Source organism: Lycorma delicatula, chromosome 3, assembly GCF_047948215.1.
Source record: "Lycorma delicatula isolate Av1 chromosome 3, ASM4794821v1, whole genome shotgun sequence".
NCBI classification, from domain to species: Eukaryota; Metazoa; Arthropoda; class Insecta; order Hemiptera; family Fulgoridae; genus Lycorma; species Lycorma delicatula.
Window position 1 is genome coordinate 150,896,124 of NC_134457.1, and position 20,170 is coordinate 150,916,293.

At 27.2% G+C, this 20,170-nt stretch overlaps 1 protein-coding gene across 1 annotated transcript in view; it reads left to right on the plus strand.

Moving 5' to 3' along the window:
- The first annotated feature begins 2,857 nt into the window (after positions 1-2,857).
- Positions 2,858-20,170, plus strand: part of LOC142320999 (uncharacterized) — a 352,855-nt gene continuing 335,542 nt past the window's right edge. The window contains exon 1 of the mRNA XM_075358993.1: positions 2,858-3,368. Coding sequence (XP_075215108.1) covers positions 2,898-3,368 — 471 coding nt within the window. The 5' untranslated portion in view covers positions 2,858-2,897. The remainder of the gene's footprint in view (positions 3,369-20,170) is intronic.

A 20,170-nucleotide genomic window follows, 5' to 3' on the forward strand; every position in this document is an offset into this window, starting at 1 on the left:
GAAATCTAAAAGGTTGTGTATTCAAAAATATTGAACCATTAACAAACTGAAAGCCATCATAACTCAAGACTTGCGAGAAACTGGAAGAGGTACACTTCGAAAGGTTGCACGGAATTTCATTACTGAAATTGGTGAACACTTTGTAAAGATTTTTTATAAAAAGATTTGATTTCAAATTGTTTTAGACGAATAATTGTAATATTTATAGCTAATCGCATTAAATATCAAATTATTTTTTATTTTTTATTTATTTATTTTTTTTAAGTTACGTTTTAAATTGTATACCTGGTATAAGAAAATTTAACAATAAATATGTTTCTTTAATACTAATTCCTTATACGAGATAAATATCAGCCAGAAAATATTGATATGATTATTTTAAATTAATGTAAAATTGTATAACTAAACAATATTTAAATATTTTTGAACATGGAGGCATAGTTTTAATAACAAATCAATTTTTAGTACCAACCGTTTAACTTTATCCACTTTTCATAGAAGAAAGAGGTAAATATTTACCTGTAAATATTTTCACCTGAAAATATTATTATTTTCTAGAACACAAAAATTATTATTTTTAATAATGAAATTAAACTTTTTTAAAAACTTTTCTGGTTTTATGAGGAAACTTTCTTTGTTTTATAACGATTCGCCGACTTAGCTTAAAAAGTCGCAATTTTTAATTATTTTTGAAATGGAAAATGTATTTCTTGTAAGCTTGTGTTTATTATGTAACTTTACAGAATGAAGCTATAAAATATAGTTGTGGTTATATATACTTTTTTTTAAATTTAATTTTGTAAAAAATAATCAATCAGCTCTGAAATTCAAAAATATCGAATTAACTAACAAAATCATTTTTACTCGACTTTACACAATATTTTTTCTTTCGAGAAAGGGCATTATTAAAAGTTTCTGTTTTCATTTTTGATCTATTACAGAATAGTTAGATTTATGTTTTTTTTTTTTAGTTTTTTTTATTTAATGTCGCATCAACCTTATTTTTTCATTAGCAACACCTAGTGGGTCACATGTATATAATATTATATTACAGAATGCTGTAACACTAAGTACAATTCAGGGGTTTAACACAGATTTAGAAAAAACATGTCTAATTAGAATTTGTTTCTTATAATTTACACTTACATATAATACTGATAATTCAAGTCCTTCAAATAATTAAAGATTTTCTCACAATTTGTCGTATTATTTAAGCATTTTTATAGATCTTGAGGTAACTTGGGTTTCATTCTTTCTGTTTGAGTAGGGTGGACAATAGGTAATAAATATAGTGAGTAATATTTTATGTTTAAGAGTAATAAAATATATTTACTTCATTTTAATTGAATAATTTCGGATAAATTTTTATCCTAAATTATGGAACCATTCAATTTATATTTTTTAAAAAAGAATTGAGTAATCAAATTTAACAAAAAAATAGGTTTATGTAAAAACTACCGTTATATACAGGTTAGTTGTACTATCATTTTGTTTTTCAGATGGTTTTCGCAATTTAATCAGAATTAATCGGTTCTTAGAAATGGAAAAACATTTTAACGAGAGCAAAACTCTGAATAAAATTTAAATAATTTTGTTTGCAAGTAAAATTAAATAATCTATTCCAATTCTAATACAACATTATAGACAGAAATTTAATCATTAAGCATTGGTTTATAAATTTTCAATAAATAGCTCACAAAAGAGAAAACGTTCAAAAGAAGTTCTGCAATAGTAATGTTATTTAAAATCTAATACTCAAGAGAATTTTGATTTTTAAACTATCATCATTACAATATTTTGTGTTAATAATGTGTTAACAAAACCTTTAAAAATATAAAAAAGGAAAAGATCGTAATGAAGAGATTAAATATTAACATTTTATTTAGATGTTAATTAAATAATTTCTGTTTCGGAGTGGTGGCGTCTCGGCCTTTTATCCGGAGGTCCCGGGTTCGAATCCCAGTCAGGCATGGCATTTTCCGTGCGCTAAAAAATTCAATTTTCATATCATATCCCGCGCACAAGCTTTAAGCTTATGTGATGACAAACAAAAAAAATGTTATTAATTAATTATCTAAATGAACAAGAGTTTTAGTATTATATATATTTTTTTATTATTATTTCAGTGGTTATTTATTATTATTTCCATTTTATCTATTTAACTATGTTTTTTAAAATTATTTAGTGCATGTTCATAACTATTTTCTTAGTATCAAGTGATAAATTTTGCTTGTAATTAAAAGTAATCTTCTGATTTAATTGTAAACTTACCCATGACATATCTGTTTAACGCATTATTTATCGCTAAAATGAAATATGTAACGTATTTACCGATAATTTTTATTTCTAATAAAAATTACAAAATTAAAATAATTTCAGATCTGTAAAAAAAAATACCTACAATTATTTATTCTAGATTTCAAATATTTTTTTTTTTTGGAAATGTTTTTTCCATTTTATTCGTATATATTGATTTTTGCAACTTTTCATCTTAGTCGTTTTTTTATATGTAAGAGCTAAATAAAATAAATTTGTATATGACATAATTAGGTAGGTTTCCTCAATAGATTTAAGTTATAAGCAATCTATTTTTCAAAATATATATAAAAAGGCTACATACAATATAATTATATATTGTTACAATAATACAAATTCAAATAATGTAATTTTAATTGTAATTCACGCAGAGAATATGTTAACAATATTGAAATATGTCATTGTTCTAATAAGTAGGTAACAATAAAACATGCAATAAAACTGCAAGGTGCTATATGCAATGATTGATTACGACATGCGCGCGCATCCTGCAAGCACGCAGAAGTGTGCGTGGGGGCTGGTTAAGGCGGTCGTAGGGCGCTCTAGCGTAATGTGCGGCAGCAGCCGGCGGAAGCGCCGCTATGATGGCCATCCCACCTGTTGGCCTCGATACGGGCTTTCCAGATTTTCCAGACACGTTCCAGGATTTCTTCTCTAAATTGAGCGACGAAAACGACGAAGCGGTAGCTTCGTTGTTAGAAGATAAGTTGATACCTAGAGGAAATAATAATAATAATAAACGCCAGCCGAACGAGAAACGATGGGTGATAACAAGGAGGTCGTTCCACAGGCGACCGGTGGAGAGTCACGATACGTCCCCGTCTCCGGCGGGTTCGCGACGACGGTCATCCAGTATAGCCGTCGCAAGACAAACTCCGGATTTGCATCGTTTCCTTCAGGCCGAACAGCAAAGACCATGGGGTCATCTCAGCCCCGCCCCTGTGGCTACTCCTTCGCCGAGTCCTGTTGGATCTCGACCGGTGTCTCCTAGACCGCGGCAGAACAACTACCGTTGCCGTACCGCATCCATGCCAGTCGTACCCAGACATAAGGTAAGACGTTAATTTTTTTTATATTATTCTATTTTGAAAATATTCTTTTATTAAAAAATGAATTTTATTATTAAAATTAATTAATTATTTTTATGAAGTATTTGTAGTAAATATTTAATTGAAGGAAATTTATTCTGTATATATAACAAGCAGAGAATATAAATATTATTTGATGTGTTTTCCATATGAATTACCTAAGCAGAAGCATTCAACAGGTAAAAGCCTTTCATAATGTTCAGCCCTGTGTCTCTTTTCTAAATGAGTGGAATAGAAACTCTAAATAAAAACTCTGTATATTTTATGTTAAATCAATAAATTAGAGTGAAAAAAGTTGTATTTATCATTTGACCGATAATATAATGTAATAATAATGATAACAATAACAGTAATAATAATAAAACGGTATAAAATAAATATAAAAATACTTACCTTAATATCCTATTTTTTATTTATTTGCTAAGTTTTAAAATAAAATAAGAACATAGATCCAGGGTTCGAATCCCGTTCTGGCATGGCAATTTTACATGCTATAAAATTGCGTTTCATCTTATCCTCTGAAGCAATACCAACGGTGGTCCCGGAAGCTAAAAAAAAAGTAGAATTAAGAATTCTATTTAAAAAATACAAATATTTAATACCTCTCAAAATAATAATGTAATAAAACTGTTTGACATATTTATGATTAAATAAAGTGATCATTTTTAATAATTTTACACTGACAAAAATGATTTTTTTTTTTTTAATACAAGTTTCACTTACCCGTAAGACATTTTATATATTTTTGAACTTAATACTCAGATAATATAAATTTATATAATTCAAATCAAAATTCAGTGAATATATATATATATATATATATATATATATATATATATATATTTTTTTTTTTTTTGAATTATTTACATTAACTACTTTTTAGAAATAGTAAAATATAAATTTTTATCTAAATTTTATAAAAATATATAGAAGAGTACTTTATTGTAACAAAAATTAAATTTTAATTATAGGTGTGAAAAATACACTCATTATCTTATGTTTTAGTAAATTTAATCAGAATTTATCCGAAAGGACAGATTACCCTTACTATATAATTACTGAAAAATATTTAATCGTGTTTTACAGAAATGTTAGTTTGTAGTAAAATACATTCGTTTAATAGGAAGTAGATCATTAAGTGTGTTTCGATTTATGAAAGAAATATTACATGCTCATTCTTTGAAATAACATATATTTTAATAAATAAAATATATGTATAAAATAAGCATAAATGATACTATAGTAAGCATATTCACGAGGCTTTGAACCTCTAGACCTCCAGCCACAACGAACATAAATACTAATTAGGTTAAATATTACAGTAAAGTTTAGATATTCATTTTTGTAAGAAAATAACCAGATCATTAAAATTCTAACAACAAATATTTATTCTGTTTGTAACAGTTATTCCAAAACGTAAAATTAGATTTTGTTAGCGGGGAATAACGTCAAATAACTTATTTGTGAGTTTAAAAATAATTATTATTAGGTTTTATGATTATTGTTGTATGAAAATAGATTTCATTAACCGTTGTTGGAAAAGAACTATTTATAACAAAGAAATATTACAGTTGTAAACAACAATTTCACATATTACAGTTTTAAATAATTAGAAACGTACATTGTCGTAAATAAACTTGTACCTTACGTATTTTATTTTTTATTAGCGATTATATTAAATTCAGTATTGAATAATACATATTATTCTATATTATAGTGTACTATATTATATTATTTATATTACTATACTATATACTATATTATATAATTATTATTACTTCCTTGTACGAAGTACAGGAAGTATTGTGATAGCGAAAAATTTCGGTTTCCAGATTTCGACAGAAATATCCATTTTGACCATCCCTGAATCCATTTTGACTAGTTTTGGCGTGATGTCTGTACGTACATACGCATATTTCTCGCATAACTCAAAAACGATTAGCCGTAGGATATTGAAATTTTGGATTTAGGACTGTTGTAACATCCAGTTATGCACCTCTTTTGATTACAGTTGACTGAACTAAAAGTGTCAAGAAAGCCCAAAATCCAAAAAAAATTGGATTTTGCACTTTTTCTTAACTGTAATAATAAGCCCTCATTAAGACCTTTTCAACGATGTATCATAAATGGTATTTATTTTCATTGATTCCAGAGTTACAGCCAAATAAAATTCTAATTAATGAAATATTTGGATCTTAGGGGAAGGCACATCGCTTCGAATCAAACTTCATCTCCTTTTTTTTAACTTTTTTTTTTAACTGAAATATATTGATTTATTAATAATTGTTAACCTCTCATTGTAAAAAAACTTTTACTATGAATAATAATTCAATAATAATAAAAAAATATATATCAGAAATTATAAATGAAATTAAATTTTACGTACTTTTCATTTAAAAAAAAAAACGTGTAAATGTAATTTAATCGATTTACAAGGAAGTCATGTTGTCCACATTAGATTTTTTAATATTTACTATTATATTTGTATTAATAAATATTTTAATGAATTTGTATGTATATGAAACAATCATATATATATATGTATACACAGGTTACACATATACCACATACCACACGTGCGCGCTCACACGTTGCCACGCACATAAAACAAACAAACACACACAAACGCACCCCTTTTTCCAAAATATTTCATAATTTAAGTTATAAATATATGCTACAATATAAACATTTTACTTAATGATTGAGATTTATTATTACTTATCTTTGACCTTACATTGGCCATGGCAGGCTTTAAATCCCATTTATTTTCAAGACTGAACAGAAAATTTGTAGTCGGTCAAGTTTAAATTTGGTCTTATCAAAAATTGCAAATCGGCAATTATTTAAACAAAATTATATTAATTCACAGAACCTTGAAAATAAAATTTTAATAAGGATATAAATTTTCCAGTATCTCATTCAATAAATTAAACAAATAAAGTTTTAAGTTAGAATTTTATTATAATTAACATCTATTATTATTAATATAATTATTTATTATTATAATAACGTTAAGCAACAGTCTTAACCTATTCACGGGCTTCTGAAAAGAGAGAGAATGGTAATATTAGCTGCCTTGTAATCAAATATCCATCTTGCAATTGTGATATTTAGTATAATTATTGATATATTATTTTCTAATTTAATCAAAGTTTAAAATTTTACATTTTTGATTTTATATATATATATAACTACAAGTAAAACGTATAAAGCAATTAATGAAGTGAAAGAGAGGTATCCAGTGATTCCTCTCAAGACAATACAATAAAATTAGAACAAAGAATAAAAATTAAAAATACAAGCAATAAATATAACTGAACAATAAATAAGAGCCAAATAACGGATAAAACTGATAAATAACTAGTATAGTATATAATTGACAATCCACAGAAAGTCCGTAACAAAGTACACATAAATCAACAAGTAATGAAACAGAGCACTAATGGTCAACACAACAGTTAAATTGTTAATAAAATAAAAAAAGTTTAATATTTATCTTACAACACTCAAGATCCAATACATGCAACCTTTTCAATCGTCTCACATACTCATTGATATCCAATAGGTTAACAGGCAGATGGTTTTCATGCTTGTTTAGCTTAAGTATTTACTTTGAGCTTACTGGTAAATTTCTTCACGAATAGACGGCATCCCCAGGTAATCATAGGTCTCCTTGTTCTCCGCAAATCATGGCGTCTCAGATATGTTCCTCGGCACATTCTTCTGGAACATTTGGATTATGGCGATATTGCTATTGTTTGCCATACCCCAAATATGTATTTCGTAGGTCCATATTGGTTTTAAATACGCTTTAATTTAATTTGTTTATAAATTATATTGAAAAACATATATATTTTAAAAACATTATATATATACATGTTTTTCAATATTAAATTTAATATAACGAAAAACATATTTAAGATACAAGTTTATTTACGACAACGTACGGTTCTAATTATTTAAATTATATTTGTCAAAATTTAAATCAAAATTAATATTTTGAAAAAATTTCGAAAAATTGATATTCGTGATAAAATTTTATTTTCAAGATTTTGTGCGTAACTACAATTTAAAAAAAAAAAAATTATTACCGATTTCATAATTTGTATAAACACCAAATAAAAACTTGACCAAAGAAATTTCTATATATATCCTTTATATATATATATAGTAGATAAATAAAAATTATACTAATAAATGAAGTAATTTAACGGGTAAGATGTAGTAAACACGTTGATACTGATAGATGAGCATTGAATAAAAAAAAGCCAAGAACAGCAAAAAACTATTCCAGAGACCAATGACAAATATAAGCGAGTTTAATGTAGATTTTATTCTAATATCTTAAATATTAAAAAAAGAGATTAAAACAAATGAAGCGTTAAGTTTTATTCTTGTTTTTGATATTATTTTATTATCTTAATCAAAAACATCATACTAGTTCAATTACTATACAGTGTTCTTTACTGTCTTTGACCGATCATTTTTAGTCCATTTCATTATAATTTATATAAAGTTGATGTACATCAAAAAGTGAAATTCCAATCCGTAATACCAAATTTTAAATCTTTGTTAACTTTATCCGAATTTATTCTTGTTCTTTCATTACTGAAGAAAATACAGAAAAGCTTTGTTAATCACTTTTTACAAATCATAATGAATTATTAGTTTAAATGTGATAAGTAAATGTAAAATAGTTATATGTTTTCTATAACTATCATACGATTAAATTTACTTTTTCCATTTCTGATTCATTATTTAGTTTTAATGTTTATTTTTATTTTTTTTTTAAACTGATTTACATAAAGAATATTAAAAGACTTTTTAGATAGATGATTAAAAGATTTTCTTCACCTCTCTCTTAAGTTTGGTTTATAAATTCTATTTATTCCAACAATTAATGAAGATTTAGTTTTCTAGGAACGTGATTTATGAGAAAACTTTTAACCTACCTTATAAAACTTACTTAATCAGCTCGGATTTGATTACAGATTTTTATATTAAAAGCTAAGTTTTATTTTAGTAAATATAAAAAAAATTAGGAATATACAATATTTAAAATTATTAACACTAATTTTTAATAGAAGTTTCTGCTAATAGATATTTTTTTATTAAACTGTTTATATATTTATAAATTTTAAAGCTTAACTAAATCTAATTATAGTTTTTTTTTAAATTCTTTCTGAAATTAGAGATGTTCTCTAGAAACTTCATCTGTTATATTGTATAACTTTTGTGAAACATCAATTCACAGAAACATTGATACATTCAGAGATTCTTTTCAAAAATACTTCGAATTACCACTTATCATGGTACATAGAAAAAATCTTGATACACTCTCTCAAAAATCGAGATATGTACAGTCTCCCAACTCAAAAGAAAATTAAATACCACGCTTGAAAGTAAATAGAAAACATTATGAAAGTTCAGAATATTTTTGACAAAATTGAGGCTCGTAAAAGGCAGAAAAAATTTCACCCTACAAACTTAAACAACTATACAACTAAAATTCATTGAAAATATTGGGGGGAATGCAGATTGTAGGGATACCAGAGTAGTACTTAATCAAGTCATAAAACTTACAATTACCTATTTACTGTTCTATCAAAACATCGTAGATATAGTAGATTGCTAAAAAATCCATTTGCATCTTCTAATGTGTTAGCTGTTGGTTAAAAAGAAAAGTAAATATTGTAAAAAGGAGTTTGTTTTAATTATTTTTAAGTTTCAAGTCCATAAAACCATTAACTATTAAAATCTACATTTTACTGATTATAAAAAGGTTTTTATGGTTTAAATGTGGAATTGTGTGATAAAACTCACATAATCGGTTACACGAATGAGGTTTTTCCCAAACAGGCCTGCTGGGGACCACGCAAACATCATTTCAATTCCTTCTATTCTAATTTTCCCTCTTTCTCCTCCAGAATTCTTTCATTCTTTCATTATGCTGTGTTTTTCTTTCTTCTGTCCAAAAGATGCACATGAATCTTTTAAAAAAAAAAGAAAAGATTCTTTTATTTTTTGCATTCATAAGAACCTCTATTTTGCAGATTTTTTTCTCTAATTTCTTTCTATCTTGACAATATTTTATTTATATATTTGCTTTGTTTGTCTTACTTGTTTTAGATAAGAGAGCGGATTTTTATATTTCCAAAATTTATTAAAAAGTCTTTTGTTTAATCTGTTTGAATTCAGTCGAATCATATGTCCAACAAAATTCAATCTTCTTTTTTGGATTGTGGTTACTAGATATGTTCAAAATTTTTTTCTTTAATTTTGTAAATTTATTTTTTTGACATTCTGTATCCGTCTTTCGTTTTTCTTCGGCCGTGAATTGTTCTTCAAATTTTCCTTTCAGTTTTTTAAAAGTGATCCTAGATTTGTTATATTGGAGAATTCTATCTCGTAGAGCATCACTGGTTTCAGTATTGTGTTACAGTGTCTCAATTTTTCATTTACTGATACATATTTCTTGTTCTACATAATTTTAATTAAAAATTTCAGTATCTCAAAAATTGTTTTTCTACTTTCAAAGGCCTTATAATCCTAAGGTTTGAGGTTATTATTTTGAGTAGATATTTAAATATTTCTATCTATTTAATTTTTCCAAATTTGGTTTCTATACATTTCTTGTTTTTATTTAGAATTTGTCATTATTTCTGTTTTAGAAAAGGAAATTTGTAAACCAGTTTTTTCGGCAATTACTTTCAAAAATCTCAACTTGAGAACTTGCCCCTTTTTCTGAATTTGCCAGTAAAGCCAAATCATCTGCGAAAGCTAAATAGTTAACTTTATTTTTCCGTAGGTTTTGTTTTATTTAAAAAAGCCTTTTTCATAGTTCTTAAAAAGTTACTTTAGAAAGGATAAATTTTCAGTGCCTCTTAAATTAATAATATTGAATTCAATTAGAACATTAGATTTTCATTTCTTTATGTAAACTTAATTATTTACTTTTATTTATTTATTAATTATTGAATAGGTGGTTCTTACATCAAATTTAGCATTTACAAATTTTGGATCGAACACAGAACGTTAATTATAAGTGAGTTTACGTAAAACCTAAGCTATCATGGTAAAGCATATTAAAATAGAATTTTATAATTATAAATAATTTTATTTCCTTGCATTCTCGAAATAACTATGAATGACGTATAAACAATTTAATGAATGAACGAGAAAAACACACCTTTCTAATATTCATTTTCACAATTCCCTATTCTAGGCACGACCACAGTTAAAACAATGTTGTAAACTGACTATTTTAATTTACATAAATCGACAAATTTCATGTAGAACATTTTTTTTTCTTTACTGGTGATAATATTTTCATCGCATCACATTTTCGTGGAAATAACATCGGCTGAATTTATTTTAAAAACACAGTATATATATTAATTTCATTATTGCATGTTATAAACAGTACCGATACATATTAATAAATAATATTTGTGTATATATATAAACTGCAGAAAATTTTAAATAGCGATCCAGAATATGAACTACATTGTATAACATTTAAGTAAATGTGAGAAGAGTGGACGTCTGAAAATTATTTATTAGTTAATTATCAATATTTGATAATTTATCTACATAATTCAAAATTTAAATTATAAAGTTTGATCGCACAGTTTAACAGTTTATCAAAAATAATTTCTGAAACAAAAAATCTGAATACTATTTTTGAAGAATCCTGGTATCCTACATGTAAAGTTAAACAGAATTAAGTTTATTATGTAAAACAAAACTAATAAATATTGTGTACATGAAAATAATAGCAAAACCAAAAAACAAAACATTTTCCGCAACCATCTTTAACAGAAATACAGCGATGATCGATATACAAATTAAGATGGCAAATTTGTTGTATTAATTTAATATCGTAGTATAATTTAACTTTCTTAAGGTGTTAGGTTCCGCGGAAAAATACTGTACCTTGTATTTACATTTCAATATAACTAATTTGTTAAAATTACTGATATAATTTTACTGAAATACACATACATGTATGTGTTCGCGCGTACACACGCATATGAGCGTATATCCTCTCCTCAGTCTATCTCACCCCCTACACACACACACACACACACACACACACACACACACACACACACATTTTAGACTGAAGCTTAACAGTGCAGATTGCGGCCAAGAAAAAGTTTTAAGTTAAAAGTTAGAGCAGTAATAAAATTAGTTCTTAAGAAGACTCGTTCACATTTTACCCATACTACGAGTACAATTTTCCTAGCTTAATCAAGATTTTTTTAATAGTGCCTTATAATTTACGTTTACAAATTGACAAAAATAAATCTCTCCAACAACATTTACAGGATCATATTTAATTATTACAAAATGATTAACTATAATTCTTTGCATGACATACTCGTACAGAATACTATTTATAATTTCTTTTAAAAGTAACTACGACAAGAATTATAATCTTTATGTTATAATGAAAATTGAAAACAATATTTGAATAGTTTAGTTTTTTCTTCCACGTAAATAATCAATAGTAACTAGATTATTAACTAAATTTAGAGTAAAGATCAGTTAAATGTTATGACGTTATGTGTAATTTTTTTATTTTATGTTATATTTTGGCTCTGTGAGGTGTAACATTTTTTTAACTCAATAAAATTATTATTTTTTATGAATTTTATAAATTACTTATAAGGTATAAACACTAATTTTATCTCTGTAATGTTAATAGTATTTCTTTTTCAAGTGATTAACAATATTTAATCTCCATTAGTAGTAACAAACAATAAGTATTCAACAGTCAATGAATTAAATATAAAACATTTTTACATACATTATTGAAAAAAAATATAAAATAAGATTATACCGACTGACGTTACAATCATTTGTATCTGAATAAGTAATCTTCCTTACGAACAATGCACTTCGTATTACTTGGTTGAAAGAACGTTGAATAAAAGCATAACATAAATTAATATGAAAATCGAAGTTTTGTGTTATGTTATTTTTGAAAATGTATTACGAATATTCGAATAATAATATAATTTTAAAAAAAGTAAAAAAAGTTGCACGACTTACATTTCCTAGAGAAATCCTTTTATAGTTTTTAAAGAAGTTTGTCAAATATTTGCTTGATAATTTCATTAAATAAGTTAAATAACAAAATATTATATAGTCAAAAATATTTATTTCCAGATAAAATTTTTCTTTCACATCTTTTTGCGACGTGGTGTTTGATAGTTTCTCAAAACCTTTTTGATTTACTACTCTCAAAGAAGTTCTATATAAAGGAAAAAATATGTATATGAGATTAAAAAAAAAATTCCATCTACAGAAATACCGTATAGCATTTCTTTGCGCTTAATCAATGTATACTTTGAAAGGGCAAAGTATATACTTTACGTTCTGTACGAGTGCTCGTTCTATTTTTCACAGATTATATAACTACTGGAACACTAAAAAAAATTAATTTGAATTTTAAGTCAAATTCATAAGCGATACGAAATGATATTTAAATAATGATCTAATAACAATTAACATTCTCACCTATACCTAAATACGTGTCAGAATATTTGTTCATTTTCTTTATTATATTTATTTTACTGATCAACATAGAAAAAAACATGTTTTTGTATTTTTATCAACTTATTTTAAATTTATGAAAAAATATTTCTTCTAAAAAATTTTGTTTATTAAAGCGTATTAATTTTACAGCTCCTTTTTCAATTTAAATACCAGTGGAACGAATCGAAAGATATACCAATAAAACTATTCGCCATATAATCAGCTCTGGAAAGTTATTCTAAAAGCGAAATTAGAAAACGTATTAACAATTTTCAGTAGGTATTTGCAACTCTGAACAGTACTGAATAAATGAAATATTATTAATAGATATTTATTACAAAAAAATAATTTTAGTGATCTACGCATAGTTGTAGAAAAAAATCATTATACTCATATAAAAATATCTAGTTCACAAACTCTCGCTTTGCTGTTTTTGATTTTCTCACTTCTAATATACACTGAAATGAATTTTAACATTCAGATTGATGGAATTATAGTTTAGTTATTACTTGCGATTTTATTTTCAAAAAAATGAGATAAAGTAATAGATCGTCGTAATGACAAATAGAGCAGCATTTATAATTAAATTGTGTTTATATATAACTAGCAGACCCAGAAATGCTACGGTATTGCTAAATTTAGTATGTATATATATATATAGAATAAATGAACACAATTGCAATTTTGATAAAACATTAACAAAATTAACATTACGGAACTTCACAAAATTTAACCTTTCCCTTTTTCCCCTTCATCCATTTTCCCCCTTTCCCTTTCCATTTTCACCTTTACCTTTCCACCATTCGCCATTTTCCTTTTTCCCATTTAATTTTTACCATATTACCTTTCCCTTTCCACCATTTCTCCTTCCCCTTTCCTTCCCCCGTTTCTCTTTATCTTATTTACCTTTCTCCATTTCCCCCTTTCCATTTCCTTTCCCCCGTTTTCCTCTTTTTTCTTTTTTCCATTTTCTCCTCTTTCCTTTTTACCTTCGTCTCTTTAACTTTTTTCGATATTTCCCTTTTACGATTTTTTCCTTTCTCCATTTTTCCCCCCGCGAAAATCGGTCTAATAGTTTTTTAGTTTATAGCGAACACACATATCGGAAACATTGAAATGGAATCGAAAAATATTTAGTATAGCGTGTGTTGCTCACATCCAACAGATAGCGCTGTTTTTAAAAAAAAGAATGATTTTACCTGTAACAAAGTGACATCTTAGGTATATAAATAGTAGATATATAAAAACACGCGCGTATTCGAATGCAAAGTCGTGTCAAAATTCTAAAGCAATCGGTGAAGAACTTTCGGAGATTTAAGATTTTGAACAAACGAACATTTATATTTTTATTTATATAGATTAGTTTAATCATAGTTGCAAATTATGTATGTTTTAAATAGTTTCAATTAATATGAAAATGTTTTACCTTTTTGAAAAGTCTTTGGCGGAAACCTATAGTTTATGATTTATTATTTAAACTACATGTTTTGACTAGTTATATAATAAGTTAAACAAAGTTATCAAGTTAAAGCTCATTAAATTCAACCTCTACTTGTTACATGACAAATTTTTAGAGTTATAAATATAATACACACTATACATTAAACATATATTACCTCTCAACTCTATGTCTAAGTATTAAATATGTACATAAATATACTTATTTATTTTAAAGATATTTTACATAAATATACTTATTCAATAAAATTAAATAAAAATACATCTCTGAATGGTAACAAATTTGAATGTTTAATTATAAAAGTTTTGTAAATATAACGATAGATATTTACTTAAATTTATAACAAAAATTTTAAACTATTTTACCATTAGGAGAAAACATTTTTATTTCGAACAATTATATGCTTTCTATAATTTATATTACTCTATTTAATCTGTTCATAAATTTCTTTCTTATTTATTTCAAATATAGATAACAACATTGGGTTGTCAGTAACAATAGTAAAAAAAAAAAAAAACTATAAATTTTAAGTAACAAGTAATATTAAAGATGTAGTTTTCATAAACTTTACGTTGAAACTCACATTTATATTAGAATCAATACGTGTATTGTACTCATGTTTAGCTATATCTGGGCGTAACTTGGAAAGGATAACACGGTGCTTTGAACATCGTAATTATTTGCACATGACAGATTTATATCCTTTAACATCTACTGGTGGTATAGAAAATACGTATAAAGGAGAGATATCATTGAAATTTCAAGTCATAATATATAAAAAATATGTTAATGAAGGTGTAAACGTTTGAAGAACGTTTGTGCAACTACTGAGATAAAAGGTGAATATTAAAAAAAAAACTCAATAAACTTTTAAGCAAATTTTACCTTGTAACTTTTAATTATTTTTTTCCACTAATGTATACGTTGCAATCTGTTCCAACTAGCAAGTTTCCCACGATTCAATTAGATGAGGATGATATGTATGATATATAAATCAGGTGTAGTTTTGAACAGACTCAGGCCGACCATTCCTGAGACGTATGGTTAATTGAATACCAAAATAAACAAAATTCACTCTCTAATATTTAAATCCTTATAAAAACAATTTACTTTTACCAGGATTTGAACCTCAGTACCTTCGACTTCGAAAATCAGCTGTTAAACAACTGATTTGCGACGACGAGTAAACCACTAGACCTAAAGGTTAAAAGGTCTACCTTTTAACCTTTGAATAATATTTATTTACTTCATTTCGTTTTGCAACAAGCTTATGTCTTATATAGCTAACCCTTCTTTATTGCATGATAATAAATGAATTTTTTTAGCAGGTAAAACGTTAATTCAATCTTAGTCGAGATTCGTATGCAGAGCTATGTGGGGGAAAGGCAAAGATTGAACCATTCCATCACCATAGCTCGGTGGAAATGGTATCGACATGTAAACAGTAGAAAGCATATATACATTATTTTTTACGGTTACGTGAAATAAACAATTCTAGCTAACCGGTAATCGAGGTCAGCCGGGTATAGTTTTTATGTATACTTCTTCCTGATTGGTGTAAATTCACCACTGTAAAAGCATTTCTACCTAGAGACTATGCTTGCAATAATACGTACTAGAAAGCAATCAAATAAAAGCCCACAATTTATATCCATTGTAGTTATAGTTCTGAACCGGTATCATTAAAATGACCCATGATTTAAAAAAAAAATCCTTATTGATGCGGTGGAGGATAAATTCTGGATGGTACCACAATCTTTTATATATTATATATATAAATTATATATATTAAATATATAAATATTAATATATAAATCTTTATATATATATATATATATATATAACCCATATATATTTATGGTAATAAATTTTACATTGAAATTCATTACAAGAAAATGTTGGGAGTCTAATTCATTGGTCTAAATTTTATTTGTGCTGGATCTTAATGATGGTGGTTGAAGATACCTTATTTTCGGTACTTTTTTACCTTGTGCATTTACCTGTTTCTCTTTATATTTCTTTGTTTTCGTTGTTGCTACCTATTTACTGTTGTTGTTTTAATGCTATTAGTACTTGTTGTGTTCTGGCTTTGGACTTACATACGTATATTCGCTTATTTTGTCAGCATTTTATTTAAATCTGTATTTAAGTCTTCATTCATTCGTTTATCTACCTGTACATGGGGATCTTCTATTTTATAAAAAAAAAACATCGTGTGAGAACTGAATGTATTGGACACATATGGTTCATAGATTGGATAAGTTATAGAACCCAGTGATAATAGTGATTAAGACATAGTGAGTGCATTACCTTTACTGTTATTTTTATTATTTACTGTTTGTTTTTGTGAGGGGAGTCATCAGTCATTTGTTTTTGTGAGGGGAGTCATGGCCCTTTCTCATGTGATATTTTTTTATGTTACTTTTTCAGGAAAATCCAATTGTAAATATTTGTTCTACAGCAAAAAATAAATAAATAAAAACAATTATGTGTTCATAGTTGCAATGTACTATTAATGTCCCTCCATTGCGTGTTTGTTCCACCCCATATGTTTATTGATAAATACGAGTAAATAATAAAATAATTATAGCTTGCATTCGTAGAGATATGCAAAAAATTACCAAAGTAACGTTACTACACTCCTCTTTTCTGGTTTATTTTTATGGTATTCCTGAGCCAAAGAATTTACCAAATAATGTATGGACAGCAATATTATAAAACGACTGAAGAAATTAAGGAATTCAGAAATAAAGGAGTGCTAAGATTAAAACAGTTCAGACACCATAATGTTGGAAATTGTTCAAACGGTTTATTTTTCCTGCGAAAAGTTTTCCTGTGTGAACTCTCCATGAAATATCTTAAGATAATGATTTACTCGAAATATTTTTAAGTCACTAAATGAAGGAAAGAAAATATAGAAATTACCTTAGTGACTGTAGAACGTAAAATCTATAACAGTGGATGGTTATCCACAGTTTAAACTAGTTAATCAGTCATGAATGTACCCAACAGAAGAATCAATTCTAAGAGTATACTAAGGAACTTGACATCATTCGGTACCCTCACAATTAATTACATCCGGGTGTAATTCTTGCTCCTCAATCTATGTTTAGAAAATTATTACATTTTTGCAAGTGCCTAGAAGAGAAGGTGTAGAGCTTGGCTGTTTTTTGAATGTCCAGCAGTCCTTTGATAAGGTCTGGTTTCTTGGCCTAATCTAAAATTGAAAAGGAGCTCTCTTCAACCGTATTACTTGATTCTACAGAGCTATCTAGAAGGACGTTTATCCCAGTTGAACTACAACCAAGACTTCTTTCTTAGTAGGGTGTTCCTCAGGGCTCAGTTCTGGAAAAGGTTCTATACTCCCTTTACGGACCTCCCGATTCCAGAGGATATCACGGTTGTATGGTTTGCGGATGACACAGCGATCCTGGCTGTGGGTGCTGACCCTATCGTAGCTTCTGCTAAACTACAAACTGTATTGGATCTAATTAAAAAATATTTAACTAAATGGAAAGTTAATCCGGCTAAGTTTATGCATGTTACGTTGGCGATGAGGACGGGTGACTGCCCGCGAGTTCAACTTAATGGTGTTTTCATCCCGCATGCTAACAGAATCCGATACCTAGGACTACATCTGGATCGCCGTCTGATATGGAGGATTCGTGTCAGGAAGAAAAGGATGCTGCTTAACATTAAGTTCAGGGAAATTAGGCCTACCGGTTTTTATGCAAGGGGTCGTAACTATCATGATCTAACAAGCAATTATTGTACTCAGAAGCCCTGAAAACGATTTGGACCTACGAAATCCAATATGGGGCAAGACAAGTGAGAGTAACATCGAAATACTGCAGCGATTCCAGAAAAAAATATTGAAAAATATAACAGAAGCGCCGTGATGTGTGTTAATGAAATACATGATTATCTGGTATTGCCAACCGTTCGAATGAAGATAAGGCGATTCGGTAAAAGATTCAAAATAAGACTGAAAAAACGTGTGAACTGGCTCGCGGTTAACCTCCTGGATAACAGCGAGGGCGTTAGGCACCTAAAGCGATTGCATATATTAGATTTGTAAGTTTTTCGCGATTTGAGGTGAATCAGGTAACCTAGGATGTTGTGCATAGTCAAAATCTCTCATTTTGATTCGCCAATTAAAGTAATTATTTTGAATGGTTATTGATTTGTTTCACTATTTCTTTGTTTGGTTTTTCTTTGCGTGATTGATAAAACTATTTTTTTTGTGATTTCTTTGCTTTTTATGTTCTGAACTTTATCAATGTTCCTTGAACTTATATTTGTATGTACTTATTTATGTTTATTATATGAACACTGTACATACGAGTATACAGTTATTTGAGGGATTTCAATGAGAACTCTCTGCATGTCATTTTTTTATATTCATATTTACTCATAATTCCGGTAAATTAGAACATTAAATACTGCGGCAAACAAAAAAAATTAAAGATATCATAAAATATATTTTCTTTAAAAAAAACTTTTCCTTTAACTAAGGCCTTCCAAAACTAATTTTTATTACATATGGTAATTTGATCAAAACGCAAATATGTTTAATATTATATTTATGGCTACCTGTTAAATAAAGCTACATACCGCTGAATATAATATTTGGAGATTAGATACTTTTGTTTTTATTGGTAAACTGTTTTTAGTAAATTAGTATTTAAACCTGAGATACTTATCCCTTCCCAAAAAGGAATTCTTCTTTTCACATAAATAATCTTTTTAAGTAACATCATTTATATGAACAAAATATTAAATATTTTTGTGTATAAAGAGATTTAAAAAAATCTAATTAAATAAGCAGTCTCTGCTGAAAAAACACTTCAAAGGCAGCAGGAAAATAAGAAAACATGGAGAATTTCAGAAGTTTAGTCGACTAGAAAATTGCAAACCAATAAAAAAAAATTTCGATTACAACTCTGCTTTTATCACGTATTCAAACACATACAAATGTACACTAATAAAATGTAAAGAATTTTCGTAACCCCTTTGAATAAAAAAATCTAAGAACTATTGGTAATACGATTTATAATAATGTAATAAAATGTTTGAGGAGATTCATTTGAAAAGATACGAAGCATACGTCATTGAAGATGTAAGTTACTCGAAAAAAAAATATTTGATATATATATTTATATAAAATTTATAAATCTGGTTTCATTATTAAGAAATTTATGAAAGTATTACTTTAGGAAAATAAATTTTTTGTTCAACAACCAGTATATATTTACAATCGGCTCCTTAAGTGGAACCATACGATGTCGCTTGATAAGAAGTACATGATGGGGGTTCTTAAGGAACTGCCATGATAAGTAAATCGTAATAATATTCAAGTAATCTTAAAGTCTATTAAAAAAAAATATTTCTGCCAACACTTTATAGTCCATAAAAATAAAATATTAATAAATAAAAATAAAAAAACAATAAACAAATAAATGGTCAAACGAAATAAAAATAAGTTAAAAAGGAATAATATTACTAGATTTGATATTGTCATTTATCAAACTGTCATGCAGCAGCCCCTAGGTCAAGCAAATGGAGACGTTTTAACCTTAGGACGTCTCTGCTGTTATCAAGCAGATTGATTGCTAAGTGGTTGATATGATTTTCAAGTCGTTGCTGGTATTTAACACTGCGCTGTCTCACAATCTCACGAACCATCGGAACCCTAAATCCATGAATTCCATCATTCCGTGTGAACCGTGGTGTCTCTGCAATTGTTCACGTTACTTTGTTTTAG